This window comes from Syngnathus typhle, linkage group LG12, assembly GCF_033458585.1.
Source record: "Syngnathus typhle isolate RoL2023-S1 ecotype Sweden linkage group LG12, RoL_Styp_1.0, whole genome shotgun sequence".
Taxonomy (NCBI): domain Eukaryota; kingdom Metazoa; phylum Chordata; class Actinopteri; order Syngnathiformes; family Syngnathidae; genus Syngnathus; species Syngnathus typhle.
In genome coordinates this window covers 1,058,948-1,086,929 of record NC_083749.1, presented here as the reverse complement: position 1 = coordinate 1,086,929, position 27,982 = coordinate 1,058,948, and the positions used below count along the sequence as shown (strand labels likewise).

At 48.6% G+C, this 27,982-nt stretch overlaps 6 protein-coding genes across 11 annotated transcripts in view; 3 read left to right on the top strand and 3 right to left on the bottom strand.

Annotated features, from left to right (window-relative positions):
- The first annotated feature begins 3 nt into the window (after positions 1-3).
- On the top strand, positions 4-5,808 carry LOC133163749 (kynurenine--oxoglutarate transaminase 1-like). The gene is made up of 25 exons (XM_061293964.1): positions 4-242; positions 326-384; positions 742-889; positions 948-1,097; positions 1,166-1,252; positions 1,335-1,460; positions 1,522-1,642; positions 1,728-1,804; positions 1,861-1,950; positions 2,021-2,207; positions 2,268-2,344; positions 2,405-2,491; positions 2,573-2,632; positions 3,244-3,312; positions 3,392-3,431; positions 3,682-3,801; positions 3,921-4,080; positions 4,161-4,250; positions 4,328-4,377; positions 4,511-4,641; positions 4,707-4,779; positions 4,846-4,944; positions 5,014-5,116; positions 5,178-5,325; positions 5,411-5,808. The coding sequence occupies exons 1-25, from the start codon at positions 180-182 to the stop codon at positions 5,474-5,476; spliced, it is 2,481 nt and encodes an 826-aa protein (XP_061149948.1). The 5' UTR covers positions 4-179; the 3' UTR covers positions 5,477-5,808.
- On the bottom strand, positions 5,543-8,362 carry st6galnac6 (ST6 (alpha-N-acetyl-neuraminyl-2,3-beta-galactosyl-1,3)-N-acetylgalactosaminide alpha-2,6-sialyltransferase 6). 4 transcript variants are annotated; one of them, XM_061293066.1, is made up of 6 exons: positions 7,660-7,975; positions 7,412-7,461; positions 6,890-7,096; positions 6,393-6,808; positions 6,167-6,274; positions 5,543-6,055 (listed from the first exon to the last, which is right to left on the bottom strand). In XM_061293066.1, exons 2-6 carry the CDS (start codon positions 7,421-7,423, stop codon positions 5,869-5,871), a joined length of 930 nt encoding a protein of 309 aa, XP_061149050.1. In that variant the 5' UTR covers positions 7,424-7,461; positions 7,660-7,975; the 3' UTR covers positions 5,543-5,868. The 4 variants fall into 4 exon arrangements, with proteins under 4 accessions (XP_061149050.1, XP_061149053.1, XP_061149054.1 ...); XM_061293069.1 differs by having other exon boundaries at positions 6,890-7,022; XM_061293070.1 differs by lacking the exons at positions 7,412-7,461; positions 7,660-7,975 and adding an exon at positions 8,146-8,362.
- A 69-nt stretch (positions 8,363-8,431) lies between these two features.
- On the bottom strand, positions 8,432-10,317 carry st6galnac4 (ST6 (alpha-N-acetyl-neuraminyl-2,3-beta-galactosyl-1,3)-N-acetylgalactosaminide alpha-2,6-sialyltransferase 4). Of its 2 annotated transcripts, none has more exons than XM_061293075.1 (5): positions 10,127-10,317; positions 9,871-10,029; positions 9,310-9,719; positions 9,106-9,213; positions 8,432-8,985 (listed from the first exon to the last, which is right to left on the bottom strand). In XM_061293075.1, the coding sequence occupies exons 1-5, from the start codon at positions 10,136-10,138 to the stop codon at positions 8,919-8,921; spliced, it is 756 nt and encodes a 251-aa protein (XP_061149059.1). In that variant the 5' UTR covers positions 10,139-10,317; the 3' UTR covers positions 8,432-8,918. The 2 variants fall into 2 exon arrangements, with proteins under 2 accessions (XP_061149059.1, XP_061149058.1); XM_061293074.1 differs by having other exon boundaries at positions 8,432-8,989; positions 10,127-10,313.
- A 396-nt stretch (positions 10,318-10,713) lies between these two features.
- On the top strand, positions 10,714-14,980 carry miga2 (mitoguardin 2). Of its 2 annotated transcripts, none has more exons than XM_061293013.1 (15): positions 10,714-11,075; positions 11,690-11,896; positions 12,037-12,247; positions 12,316-12,431; positions 12,563-12,701; positions 12,774-12,904; positions 12,968-13,085; positions 13,182-13,294; positions 13,370-13,482; positions 13,590-13,662; positions 13,827-13,913; positions 14,045-14,143; positions 14,219-14,353; positions 14,426-14,596; positions 14,708-14,980. In XM_061293013.1, exons 2-15 carry the CDS (start codon positions 11,801-11,803, stop codon positions 14,897-14,899), a joined length of 1,794 nt encoding a protein of 597 aa, XP_061148997.1. In that variant the 5' UTR covers positions 10,714-11,075; positions 11,690-11,800; the 3' UTR covers positions 14,900-14,980. The 2 variants fall into 2 exon arrangements, with proteins under 2 accessions (XP_061148997.1, XP_061148996.1); XM_061293012.1 differs by having other exon boundaries at positions 13,179-13,294.
- A 1,189-nt stretch (positions 14,981-16,169) lies between these two features.
- dolpp1 (dolichyldiphosphatase 1) lies at positions 16,170-19,924 on the top strand. Its single transcript, XM_061293103.1, has 8 exons — positions 16,170-16,328; positions 17,154-17,254; positions 17,328-17,412; positions 17,499-17,598; positions 17,717-17,815; positions 17,893-18,021; positions 18,140-18,229; positions 18,312-19,924. Exons 1-8 carry the CDS (start codon positions 16,253-16,255, stop codon positions 18,346-18,348), a joined length of 717 nt encoding a protein of 238 aa, XP_061149087.1. The 5' UTR covers positions 16,170-16,252; the 3' UTR covers positions 18,349-19,924.
- Positions 19,925-24,048: 4,124 nt separating this feature from the next.
- ntng2b (netrin g2b) overlaps positions 24,049-27,982 on the bottom strand; it is a 29,920-nt gene continuing 25,986 nt past the window's right edge. The window contains exons 6-8 of the mRNA XM_061293018.1: positions 27,449-27,616; positions 26,150-26,284; positions 24,049-25,120 (exon numbers count right to left, since the gene is read on the bottom strand). Coding sequence (XP_061149002.1) covers positions 24,894-25,120; positions 26,150-26,284; positions 27,449-27,616 — 530 coding nt within the window. The 3' untranslated portion in view covers positions 24,049-24,893. The remainder of the gene's footprint in view (positions 25,121-26,149; positions 26,285-27,448; positions 27,617-27,982) is intronic.

Below are 27,982 nucleotides of genomic sequence, written 5' to 3'. Positions count from 1 at the left end.
CGCCCACCCCGGAAGTGATGACGTAACCATGGAATTTGAGCTCTCGCTTAAGTGTCCCCCGCAACTATTCGCTAATCTGTAACATGAAACTTGTTCGGTTAACTATATACGGCACTATATTGTCTATTTAAAAGTCAGTCACTCTTGTTAGCCATAACCTAGCAATGGTTCATTAGCCCATGGGAGTCCTCGCCGGGAGTCTTGCAAGTCGCTGCGTCGGTACGCTTCGAAAGTTCCCAAAGGCATGTGATCGGAAACGTTTACAACCTTATTGTTTTGGCACTTTTATTTCTTTTTATCCTCTTTGGTCTTCTTCCTCTCGCAGACAGTCATGTCACGAAGATTTCACGCGAGCCGGATCGAAGGAGTGGACAAAAACGTTTGGTAAGAAACCGACGACGAGGTGCGTTCAATCAGAAGCAACTCATCATTTATTTTCAATTCATTTGATCTTCTTTCCTGTGGGCTCATTGCTTCAAGTTAAGAACGATGCAAAAGCAACTTGTCGTTGTAGAAAACATGCCGTAACGTGCGTTGCAGAAACTGTCCACAAGGGGTCGCACATTTGCACCACAAGTATTCTTTCTGCCTATATCACAGCTTCGCTGTCAAATAAAAGATATTACATTACTTTGACTTTTAATACAGTGAAGGTTCGCCACCCTAAATTCAGACTTTTCCTGCACCCTATTAAAACAATTTGTTAAAAAAAAAAAGTATTTCGAATTTCCCATCCAACAGGGTGGAGTTCACCCAATTGGCAGCCGACTACAATCCCGTCAACCTCGGGCAGGGTTTCCCGGACTTCGGCCCTCCGGAATACATCCAAGAAGCCTTCTGTGAAGCCCTGCGCGGCGGTCCCTCCATGCACCAGTACACGCGCGCCTTTGTGAGTACGCTGCGTTGGAAAGCACTCCCGAGCCGCCTCCCGAACGTCTTTCTCTTAGGGCCACCCACGTCTGGTAAATAGTCTGGCCAAGTTCTTCAGCGGCATCGTGGGCCAGAAGATCCATCCCATGGAGGACGTCCTGGTGACGGTGGGCGCTTACCAGGCGCTCTTCTGCGCTTTCCAAGCGCTGGTGGACGAGGGGGACGAGGTGGACGCTCTTACTGAAGGCTGCTGCTCTTTTTGCGCGGCTAATGCGAGCAAACGCGGCCCCGCCAGGTGATCATCGTGGAGCCTTTCTTCGACTGCTACCAGCCTATGGTGAAGATGACGGGCGGGAAGGCCGTTTACATCCCTCTGAGGCCAGTAAGTGCCCTCAACCGTTATCTCATGAGGAAATCTGATGGCGGCTAAGCGCGACAACGCGTCTGCCTCTTCACCCTCGCAGAAAGTCGAAGGCGGCGGAGCCCTGTCAAGCGGCGACTGGGTCCTGGACTCCGACGAGCTGGCGGCGAAATTCACCCCACGCACCAAAGCCGTTGTCATCAACACGCCCAACAACCCGCTGGGAAAGGTCAGAAGTCGAGCCGCCCCATTGCGGCCGAGTCCGGCCGTGAATCTTTTTGTCTTGGCAGGTGTACACCGAGGAAGAGCTGCAAATGATCGCCGACCTGTGCATCAAACACGACGCGCTGTGCTTCAGCGACGAGGTGTACGAGTGGCTCACTTACGACGGAGCCCAGCATGTGAAAATAGGCGAGGCGTTTCTGGCCGTCTGCTAATTGCTCAGCGTGGCAACTCGAGACGGTAATAACGCAAGCGTGTTTGCTCTGGTCCACAGCCAGCCTGCCCGGCATGTGGGAGCGGACCGTCACCATCGGGAGCGCCGGCAAGACCTTCAGCGCCACCGGATGGAAGGTGAAATCCCAATTTTTGGTGCGGGTGGGTGGCAAAGATGATTTACTTTGGTCCAGGTGGGCTGGGCCATCGGCGCTGGACGCATCCTCAAACACATGAAGACCGTCCATCAGAATAGCGTGTACCACTGCGCCACAGCTGCTCAGGTGACGGCAATCGCCACGAGGGCCCCGACGGGAAGCCTCACGTCATCGTATTTCTCAACCCCCAATGCAGGAAGCGGTAGCTCGCGGCTTCGAACGTGAGTTGGAAACGTTGGGCTCGGCGGACAGCTACTTCCGCCAGCTGCCGCGCGCGCTGCAGCGGAAGCGGCACAAGCTGGCCTCGTGTCTGGAGAGCGTGGGCCTGAAGCCCATCATGCCGCAGGGGGGCTACTTCATGATAACCGACATCTCCTCTGTCGGTGAGCCCAAAAGGTCATTTCGGTGACGTCGCGTGGCCTGAACTTCCTGCTTCTCCGCAGAGGTGGATCTCGCTGACCCGGGCGCAAAAGACGAAGCCTACGACTTCCGATTTGTCAAATGGCTCATTAAAGAGAAGGTAGGTTCAGAGCCGGCCGGATTTATTTGATGAGGGTTTTATTTTATTTTTATTTTGCAGGGCTTGGCAACAATTCCCGTGTCAGCCTTCTACAGTGCCGAGCACGGCAAAGACTTTGACAAATACATCCGATTCTGCTTCGTCAAGGTAACATGGCATTCCTTTCCATTGTCTTCTTTTGTATGGGGCTGACGGCTTTTTTTTTTTTCCTGTGTGTCCAATTCAAAGGAGGACTCCACTCTGGATGCAGCAGAGGCCATCCTGAGAACGTGGAAGGCTGCACGTGACGTGTGACCTCACTTGCTACTACCCGTCCCGCCGTCCAGATCTCAGTCTCCTTGCCGACAAACCATATTCATCGTCCAAAAGTGTTTGATTTAGCGCTCTGTTTTTGCGAGTAGTGTATTTGTGTAATACATCCTTCACCGTCCAAGCCTTTTTTGCCACGGAACAAAAGTATTGCAGACTTCTTGAGTTGTGTATGCCTAAATGTTGTCACTCAGGCTTTGGGATTTTGTTGTGCAATGATTTCAATCCACTGTGAAAAAAAACTACATTCAAGTATTACTGTGCTCCTTGTCGCTTTAATTCAAATGAAATGTTGTTCAATCTATTAAAATCAAGCAACGTTTTAATGAAGTTCTTTGTTTCTATTTAATGGCAATTCTTTCTTGTCTCAGACACACTTCGAAATGTGTAACTTACGTCATCAGAAGCAGTTCACAATCGGGATAAACAATTGATCTACTAAGGTGACAAAAACTGCTAAATTAATTAAAAGATCCAACAGTCATTCATTTCCTGCACGTCTTCTCACGCTTGGTGGCGCTACCGTACTTTGGAGAGGGTTTGCAAACAATAAACGTAAAAGAAGAAGATGACCCGGAAGCAAATAAACGTCACGTGTTGTCGCGAAAATCATGTCTCCCGGCGTCGCTACGAAGAGATCAAAACCATCCTCCTCTCAGGTACTAAAGGGTGCTACTAAAAAAATCTGCGTTAAGCTAGTTTCTTAATCTTTCATTTTGTTTTTTTATTTGCGTTCAGCCGGAGGAAAAGGTTGACTGGAGGAAAAAGAAAGCACAACGTGAGTATACACTTAGCCTGATGCTAAAAATGCTAAAAATATGGAGGCTACGCTTGACTTTTTTTAGTCAATAGACTATTTTTTTTTTCAGGGACAACTATTTCCTCCAAACATGTTAGCTATGTGTTTGTTTAGTGTTTAAACAGCACACCTCTGAATTCCACCAAGCATAGTTTTTAGCCTTCTTTCAAAATGTAAAAGTCATTTTGAATGGAGATTTTGTTTCCCCCCCACTGGCAATCCTGAGCAGTCAAGGAGGCCAAGAGGCAGAGGAAAGAGGCCAAGCTGATCAAACAGCTAGAAAATCAGAAACAAAAAGAGGCTGCTGAGAAGGAAAAAGCAGAGGAGACGCACACACACCACAAAGAAGGTATTTGAAAATAATCGGGATCATTTGGAACATCTCGTAACAGTCCCCAGTATAAATATTTATTATCTAGTTCATTCAAATGCTATTTGCAATCGTGCGGTTTTGTGTGCGCCCTGTAGGTCGAGCGTACACGGTGAGCGTGGCTCTGCCGGGCTCGGTCTTGGACAACGCTCAGTCCGCCGAACTACGCACTTACCTGGCGGGACAGATCGCCCGCGCCTGCGTCATCTTTTCCGTGGATGAGATTATCGTCTTTGATGAGCAAGGCGAAGATGTCAAGTGGGTTCCTCTGAGGTGGATGCACCAGAATCCACTGCTCGCCATTAATTTTAAGGTTTTTTTTTGGGTGTCTGCCGCAGGAGCGTGGAAGGCGAGTACAAAGGAATCGGGAAGAAAGGCCAAGCGTGCGTCCAGCTGGCCAGAATCCTCCAATTCCTGGAGTGTCCACAGTGAGTCGGAGGAAGCACGTGTTGGGTGTTCCTATTTGCTCTTTGTTATGACTCACGTGAAATTGAACGTGTCCAAGGTACCTGCGCAAGATGTTCTTCCCAAAGCATCAAGACTTGCAGTATGCAGGTAAATACGCAAAATCATTTGGATTAGTTGTCACGCGGGTGGCGTGTCCACCTTTTTATTTTGGGTGTCACCATAGTAACTTAATTCAACGCTAGCTCGATTTGATGAACGCCGGTTGATGGGTTCCTCGTAGGACTTCTGAACCCTTTGGACAGTCCGCACCACATGAGGATGGACGAGGAATCGGAATACCGGGAGGGCATCGTCCTGGACAGGCCCACCAGAGCGGGCAAAGGTTCTTTGGTCAACTGCGGCATGAGGAAGGTAAGAAGCGGCAAGCCAAATGGCGTGACGCGGCCGCCATGTTGACGATGGGCGTTCCGCCTCAGGAGGTGCAGATCGACAAGCAGCTACAGCCGGGCTTGAGAGTCACCGTTCGTCTTAACGTGCCGCTGAAGCAAGGTGATGGTCACTTTCAAAATTGAAACTCTTTTAAAAAGGATGTGAAGTCTGACCTTTGTCCTCCAGAGGGCAAGACATACAAGGGCGTGGTGGTTGCTCCTCACGTGCCCACCACGGAAGGCGGCCTTTACTGGGGCTACAGCGTCCGCCTGGCATCCTGTCTCAGTAGGTGTTCCAACAAACGCCTCCCCACTCTTTTGCTTTGAGATTTGATTTTCTAATCTGATTCCACAGGCGCCGTTTTCACAGAAAGTCCCTACAAGGACGGCTACGACGTGACGGTCGGCACATCGGAAAAAGGCAGCAATGTGGACGAGGCCTCGCTGCGGCCATTCAAGTAAGCTAGCCGCCGGCGCTGCCGGCGCTCGTCCGCTATTCCTCATGGGCCACTTTTGCAGGCATCTTCTGGTGGTCTTTGGAGGAGTCCAGGGACTGGAGTCCAGTCTGGATGCCGATCAGAACCTGGACGTGACGTGTCCTAGCGTCCTCTTTGACCTCTACCTCAACACGTGTCCTGCCCAGGCCAGCCGCACCATTCGCACGGAGGTGAGACGCAACTTGGAAACGGGCTTGGACCGCTGGACGCGCCCCAGACGTCAACTCATCCTCTCCTTGTCTCCTTTTCACCCAGGAAGCCATTTTAATCTCCATGTCCACGCTGAGGCCGAAGATAGCGGCTGCCTTTTCCAGTACCTAAAAATGTCACAGGTCCTTCCTTTTTTTTGCAAAGATAGATGAAAGTAAAAACACCACAACGTTATAGTCAAATCAATACGATGTTTACTTCAGCCAAGTCAACAAAAGCTCTGCTTCCTTTCAAACGTCAAACTAATCCAGCAAGTCATTAGGCGAGCGGCTTTGGCCATCCGTCAAAACGGGAAGCGCCAGCATGCACTCGACGAGCTTTCCTTCCCCTAATTGATGCTGGGAAGCAAAAGTGCATCGTGATAAATAAGATCAAGATAAAAAGACTGCAAAGTTGTAAAAAAGAACTCACAACGAATCAAGAACAAAACATTCCACACGTCAGTATTTTTTGTTGTTGTTGTTGTTGCCCCCCCTCCCCCTCATCCAAGGGTCCATCTGTCCTCACCACGCGGGGTGCGCGAAGGTGACGTTGTAGTGCTGCGCCCAGCGGCCAAACACCTGCTTCTCTGTGATGAAGCGGTGGTGGTTCCCTCTTTGGTTGTTCTGGTTATGCATGTACATCACGCATTCATCCGAACCGCGCGGCTTGTAGTAGTGATACGGCATCTTCTTGGATCTTGTCCGATTCCTGTAAGAAGAAGACTGCTCAAAAAAAAAAAAAAGCCCCCGTTTGCCACCAAAACACGGCCGTGTTCTTCGGCTCACTTGTAACCCAATGGAATAACCCCGACCTACTCACCCGCAGTAACTGGACGGAACCATCCCGTACACCTTGATGTTGTCACATATTTCGATGGCGATGACCATGGTGAACCAGCCCGTGCTCAGCCACGAGTTTGATTTGATTCTGAACAAGGAGAAAGACGGTGACATTTTAGGCCGGCCTAGCCTAGCCTAGTCGTCAGGGAAAAGGCGAGCTCTGCTGCCACCTTGTGGCTGAAGAGGCATTCTTGTTCGCAACTCACCTGTCTCGCCCCGTCTCCAGTTCAAAGAGCTTGTCGAATCGGAACATTTTCTCCGGTGCCACGGTAAAACACGCCGCCCGCTTGTATGTGGCGCAAATCCTCTGGATGGATCTGTACAAGGTGGCTTTGGAGTTCTTGGCGATCCTGTTGGGGGGTCCCCAGAAGATGACAATGGGATGGTAGTCGGCGCCCCCGACCATGAACTCGTCGGGGCGGCGGACCAGCCGGAACACGCTGGAGTGGGCCACCACCCGCAGCGTGGTCCGATTGCCCACGTCGGCCTCGTAGCCCGTCGTGGGCGCGTCGTTCATGCGGATCACGCACTCGGTGGCGTCGATCTCCTTGCCCGCTTTGGTGCCCAGCACGTGGCTGGAGCTGGTGACAAGGGCGCAGTACTGGCAGTGCTGGCTCATTCTCTGGGGTTGAAAATGAGGAACCTTTATGACCAACTCCAAATCAACCATGGAATGATTCCACGATGGCACGGTGGGCCTTACCTCATTGCCTAAGACGGCCACGTAGTCGTCTTTGGTGGCCCACGTCTTGAGGTTGGTGGGCCGGGGCGTGTGGTTTTTGGCCATGTGGAAGGGCCCGTAGGCTGCCTGGCTGGCGCTGGTGCTGGCGCTGGAGCTGAACAAGATGAAGAGCATCATCAGGATGAAGACGGCCACTGCGATAGCCACCCGCCGGGTCTGCGCTCCCGCCTGAGAAGACCAAAGTCGCATCAGTTACAAATTGTAGTCCATCAAATTGCCGCGTGAGCGCCCTCTAGTGGAGACCTACTGAATTTGATACTTCGTATGTGGTAAGTTTCTCATTTTAACACTTTTTTTTTCTCTGTCGTGGGTTGGTATTCATTTGACTTGAATCCTTCCTCGTAATGATTCTTGTATTAGTTTATTAATAATGCAATAATATCATGCATGATTTATTAATTGTTTTAGCTGACCTTCTCAATCAACAGGGAGGATGTGCGGGCCACGCCCTACCGAGCCCTCGCGGGTGCGTGTGTGTCATACCTTGAGTGCCATGCTTTTAGTTGTGTGCGGACACGCTGTCTTTGGTGGTCCTGCAGCATATTTGGGAAGGGGGGTTAGTGGAGAGGGGGGGGGGGGGGGCAGTGTTTATTTACAGCTCATGCTCGCCCATACTCGGTGCTACGCAAGCCCCTCGGTAAACATGCTCGCTCACATTATGATCAATCGCATCGCCCTTAATACGTGCAAGGCAAGAAAGACAAGAATGAAATAGGAGCAATTCAAATTACCATGTCACTGACTCACTCCGCCCCGCGTGATTGACTCGACTCGGATTTCCCTCGAGCGGCATGACCACGAAGCTTAACCGTTTTGCTCGGGTGTTTTGTGGTTGCGCTGCGCGAAGCGGTCCGAAGGCGGGTTCCGAGCGAGCGCGCGACGCCTCGACGGGCTCTCATGGTCATGCTTCTGTCTTGGGAGAGCGCAGCTCCGGCTTGGCCGCCGCAGCTGCCCAGTCCATTTTGCTGCGACACTCGCTGACGTCAGCTGACGCGCAAGCAGGACCGGCGCGATCTCGTTGTAGCGGCAAGTCGACGACCCCCAAACCGCACACGCCCCTTTTGGAAATTGATCCACCCAGATGTGTGTGTGTGTGTGTGTGTGTGACGATCATTGGGACTTGTGTGTGTGTGTGAGACGATCATTGGGACTTCATCCGTATATAAACTTAAATGTATAAAGTATACACATTAAATACAAAAGTAAAACATACATACCACTTTGGCCTTGCCAGTGAACAACTGGCTACTTTACTTCGGCTACTTGACTTCAACAGTTTGAACGTGCGTCTTTGAATCCCGCGATGAGAGCGAGCGGCAACACACAGGACTGACGAGTGTCTTTGAATCAATCCCGCAATGAGAGCGAGCGGCAACGCACCAGACTGACGAGTGTCTTTGATTCCGCAACGAGAGGGGCAACACATCCAGACTGACGAGTGACGATTCAAAAAGAACAAACGGGGGGGAAAAATAAGCAGCGGTGACGTTTTTTTCTTCAGTCCTTCCTTCCTTCCTTCCTTCCTTCCTTGCTTCCTCCAACCGGCCCACCTCAACATTAGTGACTCCGATAGAAAACAAGTACTAGTTGTATTAAGTTCATCTTGTTTTTCCTTTTTAATCACTTCACTGGTTCTTTTATATCAAACACATTCTTTTAGGCTGACATGTTTCGGCGGTTTTAATATATCATTTGTTTGATATAAAAGAACCAGTGAAGTGAGAAAACAAGGGCCGCCTTGATTTTGATGAAGTAAACCACTTTTTTTGTCATGTGATTAGAATCGGAAAAATCTATCCAAGTAAATGGTGGCAGAAATAAGAGCGTTGATCGCTCACTGACTGCCGACAAGTGAATAAAGAAGAAATTCACAAATTCCACGAAGGGTGCGTGAACTCCATTTTGTGGCGCGCGGCCCACTTGGCATAGATGGCCTTCTCGGTGATGAAGCGATGGCCGCCGCGCCGCTTGCGCTCGTGGGCCTTGTACATCAGGCACTCGTCCGCCGCCGCCGCCGCCCGGTCGTAGTAATGGTATAGCGCCGCTCTGCGATTGCTCTGTCTGACCACAGGGGGGCAGCAAAAACAGCGCATCATTAGGGTTTCCCAATTTGAAAAGTCGCAAAGCTTCCCTGGGAATTTAGGGGTATAGATGAATGCGATTGCTACGTGACTGACTTGCAGTAATCGGCGTGAATCATCCCAAAAACCCGAATGCGCTCGCACATCTCCGTAGCCAGCATCATGGTGAAGAAGCCCGTGCTCAGGTACGCCCCAGACTTGATTCTGAAAAGGAGGTTCAAGAGGGAAAAGCAGAAAGACCACAGGGTGGCGGCCAAGCGCTACTTTTACTTCCTCACGTCACTTGGAATCCGAGTGTACCTATTCTTTCCAGTTTCATTCTGGAACACGTCGTCACAGAGCCGGATCCTCTCCGGGGTCATGGCGTAAAGTCTGGTGCTGGGATAGCGGGTGGCGATCCTCCGCAGCGCGTTGAAGATGGCGCCCTTCCCGTCCGTCCTCATGTTCCTGTAGGGCCCCCAGAAGACGTAGGCTGTGTCGGCTGCCTCTCCAAAGTAGCGGCGCCCGTCTTTGAGCAGGCGCGGCACGCTGGTGTGCGAGACCACGCGCACGCTGGTCCGGGCCCCCACGTCGGCCTCGTAGCCCGCCGTGGGCGCATCGTTCATGCGGATCACGCATGGGATTCGGTCGATGTCGGCGCCAAGGCCGGCGTCGCGCATCTGGCCGGAGCTGGAGATCAACGCGCACTGGTTGAAGTGCAGGTTTAGGAACTGAAACGCATGCAAAAAAATAAAGGAAAAAATTGTGAATCCAGCTTGAAAACAAGTTAAATTTAGACAAAAGCAGTGATTTGCTGCCCTTTCTCTCGAGGCAATTAAAAGAGTTTTACAAAGTATCATGTAAACGCTTGAAAGGTGTCACCTGGTCCACCCTGTCAGGCCGGATCCTGACGTAGCCCCAGATTCCTTCTTTGGGCTTCGCTGCAGGGCGCGGTGGTGCACGGTCCCCCCGGCTGATCACATGTCCCAACCACAACACCGGGAGGCTTAGGAGGCTGAGCACGCAAAGCCAGTGCAGCGTCTGTGTGCGCGCACACAAACATCGATGTACACGTCGAAGAAAGTTGATGAAACGAGCATGAAGTGCAAGTGATGCATTCAAAGACACGCGTTCTTACCGTAGATTTCATGTCACGGGCTTTGGAGGTCCCGGGACCGTTACCTCAGCGGGACTCATCTTATCCGATGTAGTCAATCGCAGGGTTGCATTAGCGCAGAGGTTCCGGTCCATCCAGGCGTTTCCGACAGCAAAACAAAAGTAAGCCCGAATGTTCATGGTTTTTATTGCTGAATACACGGAAATGTCAGTGTTGCGATTTCAGAGTCGTGTCGGAATACAGAAACGTCAGAAGCACGTGTTATGTAGGATACTTTTATTTTGAAATACATCACCGTTTTTGTGACAAACTGAGCCCAAGTTCTTGTGTCGATCGAACTTTACTTCCGGTTTGCTTTTGCAAGCTTTTGCGTCGTGAGTCAACATTGACACATCTGATTGGATTAAAGAAATACGTAACCGCCTACTTGCTTCATCCGATTGGTCAATAATGCGGAAGTTCCCCCTACACCCTTACGCAATTGGCTAACAGTCGTGTCAGTATCCCCACCACACATTTTGTTCTGCGGGACGGTTCCACCGTGACACAAGAATGCCCTTCCTTTGCACGTCGGATGCGCACGGTATAGCCAAAATGCCTCTACAGTCATTCTTATTCAGCTGCTAATATGATCCCGAGTTGGAAATTGCTGTAAAACGTGTCAGGCGTCGCACCGGGTGTGATGTTCTCTGACAGGAGACGTGAGCTAGGCTAGCCAACTTGATAGCTAACGCCGCTTACCGCAATGTCCATTTGTTTTCCTCCAAATGCTGTTAAACCTAAAGAGTGTGAAGATAAACGTGGAGGCTTTCTAGCGGGTTGCCAACCGCCTAGCTTGAGTCGTGCAGGTTTCTCTTGGCATCGCTCATATCATTTTGAACGGTTTCTGATTTTCATAAAAGCCAGCCATATGAGCTGTCATGTTTTCTAACATTTTTGTAAGCCAATATAGCCCATAAAATGGACTAAGGTGTGTTATACTTCGCTATAATCTCGTTTTGAAGTAGTCACAAATGTACTTATTCAGTTGCACCTTGTTTGTAAAATTTAGAATGACAAAAGGTTTGTCTAATGCCATACTGTGCATTATTTGCCCACCTGACATCTCACGGAAGTCTGTGCAAGTATCTTAACTAATTCTATTGATAGTTTGTGGTGAGTGATTTAACCGCGAGATAAAATATTTAACTCAAGTGTTTGTGTTGGATGGAAAAGACCGTCCCTGCTTTAAATGTTTTGTCGCCCTCTTGTGGCACCTAGGCGCAACAGCAAATTATTCCTGGATTTTTTTTCTGCAATTCGTAGATAAAAAAAATGGGTTTGCTCGATGTATCTAAAAATTCCCGGGGAATTTGAAGTCCCTGTGTAGTGTTTAGGGACCAGGTAAACGTTCCAGAACACAGCCGTAGTGTTTGTTTTCTTAATTTGTCTAAGTACCTGTTTTCTGGCCACCTTTCCCCCGCCGCTAACCGGTTAATGCAAGCTTAATTACCTCGCCTTGTGTTAATACCCTGTCTGGAGCAGCGGGAGGTGGCCTTCCTGACAGGCTGAAGACCTTGTGCTGATGTATTTTTTGCCTTGCAGGCTAACGTGACAGATGACGGCAAAGTAAAAGGCAAATCTCCCGAGCTTGGCTTCAGGTGAAGGCTTTTTGGCGTTTCTCCGGAGAGCGGTTGCCACTCGGCTCGCCCGGAAATGTCCCTGAGAAGAACGGAGGGCGTGTCCGTCGCACAGGCCTTGGCCATGACGGTCGCAGAGATACCCGTGTTCCTCTATTCTACCTTTGGCCAGGTAAAGAGGGCTACGGTGTCGTTACCGGAACCTGTTTTCAGTCCAGCCATGTTTTTAGCGATTTGCGCTGGCTGCTTTGTCATCAAATACAAACAAAATGTATGTTGAAAAAGACTAATGTGACAATCATTTCCTCTCAGTCCATCTTCTCGCAGCTGAGGCTGAGCCCGAGCTTGAAGAAGGTGCTGTTTGCGACGGCGCTGGGCAGTGTGGCCTTGGCGCTCACCGCCCACCAGCTGAAGCGGCGCGGCAGGAAGCGGAAGCAGGCCGTCCGCACCGAGGAGGACCGGGTGCCGACGGGCGTGCCCGAAGCGCTTCTCAGGACGGGGAGGCCGTCGTCGTTGAGGAGAGGTACCTTGCTGGCCGCCCGATATTTGCCAGTCGTACTTTTCCGCCGTGACGTCGCTCCCACCCCGCAGTTCCGCCGACGGGCCGACAGGTGATGAGCCCCGGTACGCGCAGCAACGACACGCTGAGTGGCATCTCCTCCCTGGCGCCCAGCAAACATTCGAGCTCCTCGCACAGCCTGGCGTCCGTAAGTTTCCATCATCTCTCTGCGAAGATGACTATCGACAGCCACTCTTAAAGACACCAGCTGACGTTCTCGCTCAGATTTGAAATCAGCAGCCATACATGTCGTCGAATGAGTATGTCCCCCTCCCACAGATGCGAGTCGCGAGCTCGCCGAATCAGTCGGCCAACCCGCCGACGCCCTGGGAGGCTGAGGAGGCTGCGGCGGCGGGGGAGCCGTTGGCGGCGGCGGCGGCGGCCGAGGACGCCAATGCGGAGAATCTCTACTTAATGGGTAAAATCAAATTTCCACGGACGCATGACGGAGCTTCCCTGTCAGTGACAAAGCGAGGCGGTTGTGCGTCAGGCATGGAGCTGTTCGAGGAGGCCCTCCGAAAATGGGAGCAAGCGCTGCATGCTCGTCACACCCGCAGAAACTTGAGTTCCAGCAACAGCAGCTTGGCACTGCAGGGGACACCGTGCGGGGATGCTCCCACCGTAAGTTTTTTGAAAAAAATATTATTATTATTTTTTTGAAACAATTGTTCTCACTCCTTTCAGATGGAAGCTCACAACAAAGTGTTTGCCGACAAGCTGGAGACGCTGCTGCACCGGGCGTACCACCTGCAGGAGGATTTTGGCGGCAGCATTCCCACAGAAAGCCTGCTGGCTGACTTTGGTATGACAACCAGCAAAAAAAAAAGCAGACCAACATTAAAAATGGGCATCCTGCATTCCATTGCTAAATGTCCTGTCACCGCCCCCGTCCCAGTAGAGAGCGAGGGCACGCTCATCTTCCCCCCGCTGGAGAGTTTCCGCATGGCGGCAAGCGACGACGACGACGCCGCCACGGTCTCGTCCGATGACTCCTTCTTCTCGGCCGTGGAGGTCGGCCACGTTCGCGGTCGCCGCCGTTGCGACTGCAACGCCATATTTGAAGGAACTTGTATTTTTGGCGTGCAGATGTTTGACGCCATTTCGCTACAAGGCCCCTACCAGCTCCTGAAGCCCGCCGCTCTCTACGAAGAAGCTCTGGCTCGTGTCAGGGAGGACCGAGTAGCCTACAGGTCGCTGAGGTACACAGAGGAAGCACCATTTCTTCCATTTCTGAATTCAATTCTCCGGCGTTTCAGTTCAGCATTAGCCAAATTGCATTCACTAGTCCAGATTTGTTTTTTGCCAGGACTGAACTACTTGAATGTTACGGTGACCAGGACTTCCTGGCCAAGCTGCACTGTGTCAGGCAAGCATTCCAGGTGGGTGCGCACCTTCCCAGCCGCCATACCTGTGCGACAGGAATACAAAGAGAAGCGAGCAAAAGTAAAAGAATGCTAAACTATTTATAAGCACAAATCAAAAGTCACTTAGTCTTTTGTAATAAGTAACATAATAAGTCCAAAGACTCCCACTTGTGATTCAGATGCTGTTGCTGGATGAGACGCACCGCACGTTCTTCATGGAGACGGGCAAGCAAATGATTGCCGGCCTGATGGTGAAGGCCAACAAGGTGAAAACAACAAGCCAACATTTCGAGAATGATGGAGGGAATTGACACGCTTCAAAAGTTGCCGTCAAATGGAGACTCGCTCTTCTTCTTGGCTTGAGATTAAATCTAGCTATTTTTGCCGTCGCGTTCAGAGTCCAAAAGCGTTCCTGGAGAGCTACGAGGACATGCTGCTCTACATTCAGCGAGAGGAGGCGTGGGCCGTCACCAAGATGGAGCTGCAGGGCCGCGGGGTGAGCCGTCCTGTGGCCGTGGCTTACTCGGGTCGATGAGCGGTGATGTTTCATGTTGGATTGCACGTTTTGAAGGTGGTGTGCATGACCTTCTTTGACATCGTGCTGGACTTCATCCTGATGGACGCCTTTGAAGACCTGGAGAACCCGCCCTCGTCCGTGGTGGCCGTGCTGAGGAACCGATGGCTCTCGGACAGCTTTAAAGAAACGGTGAGGTCGGCCGGCGGGCGCCCGCTCTCATGCTGGCGGGCTCCATCTGAGCCCGTTGCGCTTGTGTTCCAGGCTCTGGCGACGGCTTGCTGGTCGGTGTTGAAGGCCAAAAGGCGACTTCTCATGGTTCCCGACGGCTTTATCGCCCACTTCTACGCCATATCGGAGCACGTGAGCCCGGTTTTGGCCTTTGGCTTTTTGGGCCCCAGGCAGCACTTGAGCGAAGTGTGTACCATTTTCAAGGTGAGGACGTGTGTGATGTTTCTCGACCCAATCGCAATCATTTGACATCCTGAAAGAAAAGCTTGTCAGCCGCTACTGGTGAATGACAAAGCTCCACTCCACTGTCTGCAGCAACAAATCGTGCAGTACCTCAAGGACATGTTTGACCACGACAAGGTGCGCTTCACAACAGTGCAGTGCTTGGCAGAGGACATCCTGAAACTCTCACACCGCCGCAGCGAGATCCTGCTGGGCTACCTGGGCATCGACGCCTTCCAGGAGCTCAACGGCGGCCCGCACGGCGACATGCATGGACCCTACTGAACTGCACCAGGTGTGTGTAAGGGACGGGGGGTCATTCTCATCCCCCCCTCCCTCCCACTCACTCGTCAGGTTATCCGCTACTATCAAGAAGTCCATCACGGAACAAAGGACGGCAGCTCTTCAAACGTCATCCGTATGTACAGCACAAGCCGTTCCTGCGTGTTTGTGCATTTTATATGAAATCATTACCGATTTCCAAGGATGATAAGTTGCCCTTAAAGTCGACTTAAATCTCGTTGTACTGCAGCTATTTATTCCGGTCCAATTGCGAGAGCGCGAACCGAACGCGTGTCCTCTGCTGTAGGCCGTCAAGCTCCTGTTGAAAGTTTCAAGCGGAGGTTGATGACCTGCGGGCCACTTGGTCAATCAAACCTCAGAGACATCCAAAACATGTCAACCTACAAATGCGTATACACTACTCACAAAAAGTTTGGGGTATTTGAGGGAAATTCAAGGTGAACCTAAAATGCACTCGGACATTTACAGGTCAGTGTATATTGACTGATAAATATTGATGTATTTACGAGAAGGTTATGCAAATGTTTGTAGTGGATGAAAGCGACATGTCAGCAAAACCTCGTTCAGCTCCGCGGTCGCTGGTCAGTGCCATGGTAAAGGTGTGAGTTCAAAGCAGGAGTGCTACGTGTGGCTTGGGACGGCACACGATTGACACTGATACATATCTTTACCTTTGTTCATGCCATATGTGTTTAGGCTTAAGATAGGGTGAACATTGTACATAAGAGATATATATCCAAAACCTGCCATTGTGGTTTGTGAATTTTATGCTTTCCCTTTTATTTAAAGTCTTGGTCTGCGTGTGCAATTCAATCTCCCAGTGGAAGGATCCATGCTCATCTAGTAAGTAACGTGCATCAAAAATGGGCAGTTTCATACTAAAAAGTTAGTTTTTCTTTTTTGGCTTGCATGGGAAATTCATATGAACAAAATGAGACTCGGCACAGCTTACCCAATGGTGTTGATTTATAATTGCCAAAACATTGAAGGGGGGGGGGGGGGGGAGAAAAATCTGTTATTTATTGTGTTGTCACCCTGCCTTTTCTTTTAATTCTTTCATTTTCCATGTTTGTAAAAATTGTAAATTGACGATGGTTCTCTGTATTAAATGTTAATTTTTGTTATTAAACAATACTATACCACTATTCAGATGATTTAACTAACTCGACAAAACTGCTTGTGTTTGTATTCCTTGTTCATTCAATAATTCTTTGGACTTCCGGCTCGCCGCTCCCCTCGCATTGTGATTGGTTGGCCCCAAGGACTCTCGCTGCTCGCCATTGGCTGGCCTCACGCGATGGGCGTGTCTTGACCGGTGGTTGCGTCCGGGTAAAGATGGCGTTGGAAGAGCAGTGCTCGGCGCCACCTCGATGGCGGTCCATATCGCTAACACACGTCGAGTTTGCCGAGGGTAAGTGGATTCGACGTTTTTTCGCCTGACGACCGACCCTCGGTTGACTCCCTGGCGTCTTTTCGTGTGTCGTTCCCCGTGAATGGAAGCGCACAGTTTCCCGGTGTTGCTAAATTGTGCGACGCCGCGAAGCGCAAAACGTCACCGTGCTTGCTAAATTGTGAGACGACGCGCATGCGCACTCTGTGACAGTGGGCACAATGAAGGCTAGCGAGTTAGCTTAAGAGAAGAGTTGATATAGGCGTTTGTTTTCCCCCCTAGGGAATTCAACAAACATCACACGTCCCGAGCTCCTCTCACATTTAATACACGGTGAAAGGTGAAAATCAAAGTGTTGCTTTATTTGAATGAGCTCTTCCTTCGAGGACTTACTAACACTGACGCTAGCTCACCGGGCTGATTGTGTTAGCATTGCTAGCCCCTAACATAAAGAAGAGCATGTTTAAAAGATGATCATTTAACATTTCAATAAAGGACTAATGTGCTTTAATTGTGTTTCCCAAAACTAAGCTCAGTGCGCTAAATAGGACGCGGTTGGATTTCTAATTAGGTCAGAATCTAGCATGTGTGTGCGTGTAAAATAATTATTGCAAGTTTCATTTTTTTAAATGATATCGTTCACTGTAGTCCACCTAAAAGCAGAAAAAAGTACGGAATAAGTAAATGACTGCAAATACAGCACTTGAAAGACTCAGTACCAAAGAATATTTAAGTTGTATATATCTTTGTTTGCAGTGGACCTAGATAGCTCCTTCCTTACATTGTGCTTTGTGCTTAGGGAGTGAGTGACTTCCCACGTCTTATCGTTGTGGTTTATCGTTTCAGATGACCTGACGGGACACCTGCTGGCCTACATCAGCCTTCTGCCTCTTGCCATCCTGGTGGGCTTTGTGACCCTCATTGTTTTTAAACGGGAGCTGCACACGGTAGGTGGAAAGCGCAAGTCGAACATGTTGCAAGGAACCTTGGCTAAACAAAACGGCTTGCCTTTCTCCGCAGATCTCCTTCTTTGGTGGGCTCACCCTCAACGAGGCTGTGAACTGGATACTCAAACACCTACTCCGAGAGCCGCGGCCATGTGCAGGTACGCGAAACCGCGCCTTCCCTTTTAGCAGCCGATGGAAGTCAAAGTGGGCCCAGCCAGTGACTGAACGCGCGGTTTGTCGGCAGGGACTCATTCGGCGATGAGCAGCGACTATGGGATGCCGTCCAGTCATTCCCAGCTCATCTGGTTCTTTGTTGTTTACTTTTTTCTTTTTCTTTATTTAAGGTGAGTGTGACACACGTGTGCGTGGGGTTAGAAAAAGTCTGCACGCCCCTGTACAAATCCCAGGTGGGTGTGATGGAAATAAAAGGAGGTCAAGATCTTGTCTCACCTTGGCCCTCAGAATGCACCAGACCAACAACGCTCGCTGCGTGGACCTCCTGTGGAGACACGTCCTGTCCGTCGTCCTGTTGGCCGTGGCCTTCGCCGTCTCCTACAGCAGGTCTGCGCCCCTGAAATCCAGACTGCCCTCATTTTGGGTCCTGCGTGTGCACTTAACTTACTGTTTGCGCTTTGCAGGGTGTACCTGCTGTACCACACGTGGAGCCAGGTGTTCTACGGCGGCGTGGCGGGCAGCGTCATCGCCGGGCTCTGGTTCTTCATCACGCAGGAGCTGCTCACCCCGTTGTTCCCCAAAATAGCGGCATGGTAAGTGGCGTTGCATTCTCAGTCACAGATAGGACAGCCGAATGTGTACCTGCTGCGAATTCTCAAATGATTCAATAATGACCTAGACAGCTCAATATATCTTTGTGTTTTGGGGCAGGCCTGTATCCGAGTACTTCCTGGTGCGCGACACCAGCCTGATTCCCAACATCTTGTGGTTCGAGTACACGGTGACGCGTTCGGAAGCCAGGTAAGGCTCGCCGCAACCGCCGCCGCCATCGCGCCGACAGCCGCTTCTTACATGAGCCCCTTGCCTTGCTCACCTGTTTCAGAAACAGACAACGAAAGCTGGGCACAAAACTCCAGTGAGCCCCTCGCACGCATTTGACAGAAAAACACTGGAGGACTTGCGGACTCGAGTTGACGGGTAGAAAAAAAACCAAGCGGGGAGGCACTGGCTTGTACACGCACACGCACGCACACACGCACGCCTCGTCCTTGTACAGCTCGTTGGTGCATGCCACGCCGTGCGAGAGGCCAACTATTTAAACAATAGATGAAATATTTGAAGTGAGCGCACACTGATGGGGTCACCTGACCTCCCAGGAGCTGAACTGCAGGCTTTTCTTCACAACTAATTGTCACACTGCAGCAATTTTTTAATCTTCTGACACAAACCTGAGTTTTTCCCCTTAATGCTGAAGAAATTTGTGATTTCGAGGGAAACAAATGCACTTTGTAAAAAAAAAAAAAAAAAAAGAATGACGCCCCGGTTAAATGTTAAGGAACCATTGGAACAGTCTGCCGACGGGGTGGCCCAACACTCGCGGACGGTGGGGCCACCGTAAAGTTGGATCTCCCTGTCGTGCTTTGCTTTGCACACTTATCCAAATTGCGCTTCGATATTAACGAGTTCTTTTGGTATCACCGAACTTTCTGGAATTTGCGACAACCTTGAATGGTAATGACTTTTTCTTTCCTCATCATCCTTTTTGAATGTATTTGCAGTTTTTTTTTACAAGTGAAATTGTAATACAAGAAATGAAATGTAGCCGTACATTTCAGTGAATCGGTGAGTTCATTTCAGTAGTTCGCTTGAGACGGACAGTTAGCGAAACGATTATTTTCTCCAACTCAAGCCCAAACCGTTTCCGCCGGTCAGTGTCATACACCAAACCAAACTTGAAGCGTAGTGTAAAAAGAATACCTACATTGACCATATTTGGACGTGCAGTGTTTTTGCCCGATAGCGAAGATAAGAAACAGTCAAATAGATTTTGAATTGTTGTTAAAACGATGTTTCATTTTCTCTTGAGTGGATGTCTCATTTACACATTTGGCTTTTGAGCTACTGAAATGAAGCTTTTTCTATGAACTCAATTCAGTATTTTATAACTTTTTTTTTCCCCGTTACCTTCTTTGAGAAGAATTACTGCAGTAAATTTCCTTTCATTGCCATTTATTTGTCCAATTTCAAGATTTTTCTTTCGCCCCCCCCTCAGTTTTACTCTTCATGAACGTTTGTGTGCAAATCCAAGTTTACAGAGAAGCAGGTCATTTTTGGACCAAGGTGATTTTGATTTGCTTTTTATGCCTCATTTGCGTCTTGGAGTTTTTTTTTTTTTTTTTTAAAGAATTTTGTAATGATCATGTTCTTGTTCATATAAGTTTTTTTTTTGTACATTTCTAAGACAACACTCTGCATCCTTTTCAAGAGCGCTTAAATCCTGTTTTTTTTTTTTTTTATATGAAAAAAAGAATCATTTTTGAAGAAAGGGAAAAAATGAATAAAAATCCATAAACAAGGCTGGTTGTAGCATGTGATGTGGAATTCCGACCACTCCCGATCCGAGTGTCATATCAGTATCAAAAAGGGAAAGAGAAATATTATTTCCTTGTGTATTCTCTATCAGGCTGAATAAACGTGTTGACGTACAAAGTTCCACTTGATATACGACGTCTTCTCTTTTACCGTACTAAATCGTCACTAGCTCAAACATTAGAGACCCAGGAGCGTAAATATGTAATCCCCCCCCCTTCCAGAAACAAATGCTCTAAAAATCCAGTTGCGTTGAGCGCTGAGAAAACCCCTCCTTTGTCCGCCAGAGGGCGACATACTTTCAACTAGCGCTTGTTTTTAACCAATACTTTATTTTGCTCTTGTAACCTTAACATTTGCTATTACTGTAACTTACCTTTAGGCAAACTATTTTAAAAGCGGTTTAAACATATGGAAATATACTTTTAAAATGATACACGTTTGTGTCAGGACATGTATTGTGAAAAGGTGCAGTTTCTCGCGCAGCATCCATTTTGACAGCTCTTTGTCCTCAGTGCAAAAGGCCACACGCTTGGTTGGATACCTTTGCTCAGTCCCGTGATTGTTTCTTTCTGCCCCACCGACTTGCCGTGATCACATTCATGGAATATATTAAAAAAAAAAACCACAACAAGCTGGGCCCTCCCTCATCAATTTTTTATCAGGCCCCGCATCGAGTTTGTGCGATGATCGCACCGGCGCTGCTAAAGAATCAAAACGCCCTGATGAATATAAATGCCTTCCTGATGAACAAACCAAGCGCAACATTTCCCCCAGAACAAACTAGAGCATGTCGCATGGAAATGTGTTGGTCTCAGGTGCTCCCATCGAGGTCTGGCGACGACCTCACAATCGCGTCCAAAAGGTCCGACGATCATTTCAAAACAAATCAAGACTCGTAAATGGGTTATTTAGGGAAGCTTATGTGAACTCCCCCAAAAGTCATTTCCCCTCATCAACTTGCTGGAACGTTGAGCGAGCGCATTTTCACATCTAATCCTTCCAGCTCCAACTTGACCTCCAGCCGGAGGGAAGACGGCAAAATGCTGGCGGAGGTGTTAATGAGCTACGTGTGAACATTTGGGAAAGGATTCCTGTTGTCCGGGATTATAACTGAGAGCGTTTTCTCGATATAATGAGGGCCGAAAAGATGGCTCGTTGGCAAAGGCTCTTATTATAGCAATCACGATTTTGGAGACGTGCCTTCTCATTCAAAAACAAGATGAAATGCTTTGTATCGTCACAAAAGTCTTTTTTGCTTGTTTCTTCGGCTTTTGTCTTCACAAAAACTCACAGGCGTAATATTTTAAACCCACAACCAGCAAAAAAACGACTTTTACTGCATCTTAACGTATGTTTTGTACTGCCCCCAGGTGGCCAACGTGCGCACTACATACTTTTCAGCGCAATACATTGAATACATTTTCGTGTACATTTTGATGAAAAAATATCACCCGTGCGAAAACGGCATACGCTGATAATCGAGCATCCTGCCAAAGATGGAGCACAAGTCCGGTCCAACATGCCACAAACGGCGAAGCAGACCTGCTGGCAGATGGCGCTCTCAGGCGCCCCGGAGGCGGCCTGCTGGCGAGGCAAGGCGAGGCAAGGCGAGGCAAGGCGAGGCAAGGCGAGGCAAGGCGAGGCAAGGCGAGGCGCTCGGCTTACACAAGTAACCCTGTTATGCGCCATTTCCGCTACACAAGAGCCAAATTTCATCCAGGAAGAGTTGGGCGCTTGAAGCAGGAACATTTATTTATTTAAATGCTGTACTAAAAATAGCCCCCCCCCGCCCCCCTAGATAAAAGTGACTAGACTGTTGTTTTGATATGGTGGCGGCTGATCTTTTTCGGAACGTACTGCTAAACGGCTGTTGCAAACTGCCCGAGTCCATCTGAAGCGCACTTGACAGATCTCATTAGCTCCAGACATTTTAAACGAGGCGATTACATAAACGTGCCCCTCGTGGCCCTTTTGCAATATTTGGAAGTTCTCAAATTAATCAGAAAATTTAAATGCCCGCCTGCTGTGTTTATGTGCGTGGTTTTTTCCCCCCCATAACCCTGGAAGACTTTTGCAGATCTAAAGTCTGCCATAGTTGGAGAACTCGCGTGAAGCTCTGTCCTCGCGTATCTCGACCAAAACTTGCAAGATGGGACATTTCATCGAGGTGAGTGACGAAAGCACATAGCCAACACCTTGGGATGAGGAAATTCTGGAATAAATTATAGAAAGGAAAATGAATTTACAGCATGAATTTGATTTTGGGGCGTTCTTTTAGCCCACAAAAGCTGTAATTGTAATAAGGTAACTGTAGAGGGCCATCTTGTGTTTGTACTGCCGGAAAAAGAAGAAGAAGAAGAAGACAAGTTTGTACCGACACCGGCATGGAGTATTTGTATTACGTGAACCGGAAGCCATTTTGCCTCTCGACCGACTATGTTGCTCACAGGAGGTGTCAAAATCCAGTCCTGGTTTTCTTTGCCTCCCCACTGCAACGCACCTGGAGCCAAAATGCTGGTGACGAACACAATTCAAGGCGCCCGGGGTCGCCCGCGTTTAACCGAACTTTCTGCTCGTCAAAATTTGTCTCGTCTTGTTTTAGGTGTAGGACGGAATTAAGATTTTTTAAAATTGAATTTATTCGTTTATTTTTCTTGAATGAATTTGCTTGCGTTATGACATTTCATCCCTAATTTACTTTGTCGCTTTTTACGCCGGTTAATTAGCATGCTAGCTCGTTAGCTTCACTTTGGACCTGTTGTTGGAAGTGACGACCGCCAAATATCGGACACAAAACGCTTTCCTGTTGACTGAGGTACACAATAGTAACAATAATGTGTGGTAGGAAGTAAAGTATATGTACTTGACCACTGATATTTAAATGTAATTTTCAGCTATGCCAGCACGTTAGCTTCATTTTGGACCAATTGTCGGAAGTGACGACCGCCAAATATCGACACAAAATGCCGTCCTGCTCCTGATGACTGAAGAACACAATAATAACAATAATGAGAAATTAGAAATAAAGTATTTATACTTGGTTACAGTTATTTAAATATAATTTTCAGCTAGATGTACTTAAGAGTTTTTAATTTTCTGACGCTACTCTTTTACAGAAGTCTTCCATTTGTTGATATCAAGAAAATGAGAAGAGGTGCTAAGAAAAACACTGATTCTCCAACTCTTTTCCTCTCCACCAAGCACCAACTCAACTAATTGTTAAAAAGAGAAACGTAAATGTTTTCAAGTAAGTTACGACTGAGCTGTACTTGGACACGGATTATTTGACTTACCACTAGAGGGCGTCCGCGAACCGCTAACTGGTACCACATTCATTCATTCATTCATTCATTCATTCATTCATTCATTCATTCATTCATTCATTCATTCATTCATTCATACATTCATTTTCCGAATCCCTTATTGTTTAATTTGAAAGCCTCTGGAAAGAGTAAAGGTGTACACTGTAATTGATATACCTGAATCTAATTACATTCTCTGTATTGCAGATTTGTGGACCAAATCTGTTTATTGTACTGGATTTCAAAACAGTCCAAATGGAGTCACACTTGGATAAAGTTGGAGATGACAATCTCCAAAGCTGAGCGAACCAAAAAAAAAAAAAAAAAAAAAGAATCCTCGACGCCACGTCGGTGGTTGTGAAAATGCCATTCAGAAAGCAGGTCTGTGGAATTTCTTATTTTTGCTGCCGCCAATCAATTTGCTCTTATCGCTCGGAGGCGTTGCAAATCGGATTTGGCATCATGTTTTGACGATCTGATGATTGGTTCTATTGTGTTGACAAAACGTTGGAGAGGATGACTGTGTCAGTGTAACGAAATGTATTAAGTGAATGACAGAAGGTAAGTCACGATGTGGGTGGAATAACATGCTTGCACTCTGATTGTTGCAAAGATCAGTTCTGGTATTTTTTTTTTTTTATTACCTTCATTGTTTATTGTAACCTGAAAGGGAAAATCCTTTCTACAAAAAATATTCAAATAATGCCATATATTATTCATTCTCGCTCTTGTTCCCATTTACTGTGTGAAGATTAAATCTGGCTAAAGTGTGGCGGCAATCACTCATTCCCATAGCAACCGTAATACTGTGACTAAATCTATCTGCCGTGGCCCGTTGGCTATGATATCATAGAATAATATATGTAGAATCTCAGCGAACCGTTAAGTGGGCACATTAGATACGTACATGGACTTGAAATATGCTTGGAACACAAAATGCAGCAGAAAGAGTACAAGTCTGTGTTGGCGCTGTTTTTTTTTTTGTTTTTTTTTGACAAGAAATGAAACCCGGTTCTTACAGAGCGCGTAGGCTTCGGCACAGGGATCGCAAGTCCCTCCCACCAAAAAACAAACAAACAAAAAAAAAAACGTGTTGACAGCCATTCCATTTTCATGTGAATCAGTGGTGATTTAAGTGATTCTGCTATTTTTAATTCTTTTTTTTTGGTTTGATGCACATTGCTCCTGCTCAGGAATAAAGGGAACAGTGGTTGCTAGGATTATATGTCATCTATATATCTCTATATATAATATATCTTTTTGTCTCTTTCACCTTCGCGTTGGTCATTGTCATCTTTTTGTCCATCTGGCACCTGAGCACACACTCTGTCAGTCCTGTAAGGTGTGTGTTAGTGGGTTTGTGTGTGTGTGTGTGAGGGGGGGCGTGAGTGCTGCGGTCGCACACTCGTGTACACACAATTAATCAAAATTTGGGGATATTTGGCTTTAGGGTTAAATTTCTGGATGAGCCCAAAATGTACTTGAATCTTTCCAGCCCTGAGCTGACCCACATGAAGATCTTGCTTTGGGCCCTAAAGAGGACTTTGGTAGTGTTCTACAGGAGCCTTGATGTGGTTTGTTAGCCCATATTCCATTATTTTTTATTGATGACACTCAAAGGCAGAAGTCTGGAGACACGCAAACTAAGTTCCCCCTCTTTAGGTTCCGGCGCATTTTTAGTTCAACATAAAATCCCAACGATCAAGTCAAATATCTCCAACTTTCCGAGAGCAGTGTACAGACACTCGTCGGTTGCGTGCGGCGGCGGCGGCGGCGGCGGCGGCAGCGGTTCAGTGGGGCGGCGGTGGCGTGGCTAGCAGGCGAGCGAGCAGAGTGCAAAGTAGCAGGGTGGCGGCGGAGGGCTGCCACGCGGTGGCACCGTTGCAGTCCTTGCCCGCCTCGCAGCGCGGCTGTTGGCACAGCACCCCCTTGAAGTCGGGGGCGCAGGCGCACTTCTGGTTCTGGTAGCACGTTCCGCCGTTCTGGCACAAGAGCATCTCCTCGTCACACACGTTGGCTGCGGGTGACGCAAAGAAGAATGCCGGTCACAATTGGATTTGCAAGACGTCTTTTGGTCTCGTAAGGCGGTGTCTAATACATGTCTGCCACCTAGCGGCGATGAGTGATATTACATCTTCAAACTACAGTCAACCCCTGCATATAATTTCCACGGCCCAAGCCGGGAGCAAATGAGAACCAAAGGAGCGACCCAGTAAACATACTAAGAATTTAGGACAAGAAGAAGAAAGATGGGAGGGGCGCCAGAGGATCAAGATAAATTCCCTCCGCCTTTGCCTCAGGGACAACATCAGGCAACACCTGCGTCTTTTCTCCCCCGTTGAACACATTTTTCTTTCTTTTTTTTTTTTTTTTTTCTTTCCCCACCAGTATGTTGTCATCGCGCTCCTTTAAAAACTATTGCTGTCACTTTGCCCATTTTCAATGCTACTTCTCAGTAGAAAGAGGAATGAAACTTTCAGGCGCCAGAAGTATTTTTCTTTTGATCCAACTTTAGATTTGAAAGTAAAAATTCACTTTTGCGTCTTATTTTTGAACTCTATCTTGAGTGAGGGATTTCTAATTGCCTATTTATGATGAAAAGACGGAAAGCCACGCAAGATGGCGGCCAAGCTGCGTCGCAGTATTTGTCCTCCTACTTAGCTACAGGGTGTGAGCACTTTTGCACACGCTAAGATACCGAAGCAGCGCGCGTCCAGGTGGACGTCTAATGAGTGTTTGGGGAGGCGGTGGCCCCTTCCCCGCCCCGCCCTCCCTCGGCTTCCCCGTAATGGGGTTAAGGTGTGAAGGCGCCATCAATCCAGGCAATGGCGGCTAATGAGCGACGTGATCTATTCCCCTCGGGGCTGGACAAAGCACACGCGTCGCCAGACCTTTAAGGTTGCGGCGCTGACATTTTAGACGCGCAAAAGCCCCCGCCTCCCTTGTGTATAGCACTCCATCATAGGGACTTTGAAGATATTTGGAGAGGGCAGATGTGGCAAAAGAGGACATTTGAAATAATGAGGTGTGTTTTTCGGTGACTTACGGTAACAGCCTTGTTTCCAGTAGTATCCCGGCAGGCACTCGTCACACTTGGCCCCGGTGGCGCCGTCCTTGCACTGGCAGAAGCCCGTTCCGTTGCAACGGTCGTGGACGGAACCCATCTGGTTGCAGTTGCACTCTAACAAAGCCAAAGAAGCGAGGGAAATGTTTGTTAACGCGGCGGCCTCCATTTGTATTCAGGGCGAGCGGACTCGTATCCGAGCGCGCGGCGCCCTTTGGCACAAAGTCATTGTTCCCGTATCGCAACGAGCAGTCTGGACAGTTTGTCGCCATCTGAGGCGGGGCCTGTCCTCACATGCCCCCCAGTGCAACCGGGGGACCAAGAGAAGGTCCGCAACTGAACTCTGTCAATCGAATTGAAGCACTCGATGGGATTCCAACCCCCTCCAAAAAAATGGTGTCTAATCTTCTCATTCTATTTATTTACTCTGTGTGTTAAGTAAGTGCAATGTCCGAGATTAGGAGATTAACAATATTTCTATTTCGGGAAAGATGATTGGAACGCAAATGAAATTCACTGGCGAAGACACAACCGCCGTGATGAAAATGTGTCGAGGAGCTGTAAAAAAACAAAAACAAACGTCCCCTGCGAGCATCTGTCACAGGCTCTTTGGATTTATTGAAATGAGAAATGGTCAGCGAGTTGCGCTCATTAATCTTTGGATTAGTTTTACATCAATTCGTTTGACGTATTTGTCGAAGCTGACTGATGACGGCCTCGGCAATAATTATTCGTTTTGATCGCGAGGCGCGAGACTCGAGTCGTTTCGTGGTGACGGCGACAGATTCAAATGGAATCCTTGACTTTAAAATGGAATATTTACACCAATCCAGATTACGCAATCCGACAGCAAAGCGGTGACTGCATGTTTTTTGGGTTTGTGGGTCATGTGCATTAATATCGGGATTATAACCGGCGGCTTGGCTTAGTTGGCGGCTTTTCCCAGGAGACTTTGAACCGGTTTCCGTTGGTTTTCTGTGGCCTTTTATCGGGGTCTCATTTGTGCTGACTCCAACCTTGCAAGACGGTGACGAAATTACACGCACGATGACTTATCGGACAAGGTTTTTTTTTTTTTTTGGAAAGAGCACCGTTGAATTCTCCGTTAAGTCTCGGTTTGACTCTAAACCTTAACCTGTGAATGTTTTCCCAGATTTTCTCTGCGTTGAACACATTCTGCCGTGCAACGTTCACAAACACACGCAGGCACACACACACACACACACACACACACACACACACACACACACACACACACACACACACACGCGAGTTCCCCACCGATGCAGACATTCTCGTCGTCCAGCTCAGCAGAGGCGTTGCGGAAGTATCCCAGTCTGCAGTGTTGGCAGTTCTGGCCCCTGGTGTTGTGTTTGCAGGTGACGCACGTGACAATTTTCAGGAAGTCGAGGTAGGTGCAGCGGTTGGAGTGGCCGTAGCATTCACAGTCTAAATTCAAGAAGAAGAAGAAGAAGAGCAAAGGGGGGTGAGATGAGTTGAAGGAGTCGCTGCTCAACTTTCAAGAGCGAGCGAGCGGTCGGCCGACCGACTGACCGGCGCGCTCTAATAAGATTCCTCGAGAGCGGCAAGTGTCGCAAAGTTTTGGACCTCAGCGATCTAGCGGACGGCGCTCGGCCTGCTTTACGAGCCCCGCGTCGGCTCTTTAAACACGGGCCACTCCCTCACCGTTACGACGGCTGGCTCGCGGTTCGCTGACTCGGCTCGACTGCCGCACTGATTACTGCTGGGACCTCCGAGCCCGCCCGTTGGCCTCCCGCGCTTGTTTGCATCGGCGCCAGTCAAGGCCCGCTAATT

Bases quoted from the DNA above. Each gene is read 5' to 3' on its own strand.
- LOC133163749 (XM_061293964.1), top strand. From the start codon at position 180: ATGGGAGTCCTCGCCGGGAGTCTTGCAAGTCGCTGCGTCGGTACGCTT. The intron at 4,378-4,510 runs GTAAATACGCAA...GGTTCCTCGTAG, and splicing joins TCAAGACTTGCAGTATGCAG to GACTTCTGAACCCTTTGGAC. The intron at 4,642-4,706 runs GTAAGAAGCGGC...GTTCCGCCTCAG, and splicing joins TCAACTGCGGCATGAGGAAG to GAGGTGCAGATCGACAAGCA.
- st6galnac6 (XM_061293066.1), bottom strand. The intron at 6,275-6,392 runs GTGAGTTGCGAA...CTCCTTGTTCAG, and splicing joins CTGGAGACGGGGCGAGACAG to AATCAAATCAAACTCGTGGC. The intron at 6,056-6,166 runs GTGAGTAGGTCG...TTCTTCTTACAG, and splicing joins GTTCCGTCCAGTTACTGCGG to GAATCGGACAAGATCCAAGA.
- st6galnac4 (XM_061293074.1), bottom strand. The intron at 9,214-9,309 runs GTACACTCGGAT...CCTCCTTTTCAG, and splicing joins AATGAAACTGGAAAGAATAG to AATCAAGTCTGGGGCGTACC. The intron at 8,990-9,105 runs GTCAGTCACGTA...CCCTGTGGTCAG, and splicing joins ATTCACGCCGATTACTGCAA to ACAGAGCAATCGCAGAGCGG.
- miga2 (XM_061293012.1), top strand. From the start codon at position 11,801: ATGTCCCTGAGAAGAACGGAGGGCGTGTCCGTCGCACAGGCCTTGGCC. The intron at 12,905-12,967 runs GTAAGTTTTTTG...CACTCCTTTCAG, and splicing joins CGTGCGGGGATGCTCCCACC to ATGGAAGCTCACAACAAAGT. The intron at 14,144-14,218 runs GTGAGCCGTCCT...CACGTTTTGAAG, and splicing joins TGGAGCTGCAGGGCCGCGGG to GTGGTGTGCATGACCTTCTT.
- dolpp1 (XM_061293103.1), top strand. From the start codon at position 16,253: ATGGCGTTGGAAGAGCAGTGCTCGGCGCCACCTCGATGGCGGTCCATA. The intron at 17,413-17,498 runs GTACGCGAAACC...GTTTGTCGGCAG, and splicing joins AGAGCCGCGGCCATGTGCAG to GGACTCATTCGGCGATGAGC. The intron at 18,022-18,139 runs GTAAGTGGCGTT...GTTTTGGGGCAG, and splicing joins TTCCCCAAAATAGCGGCATG to GCCTGTATCCGAGTACTTCC.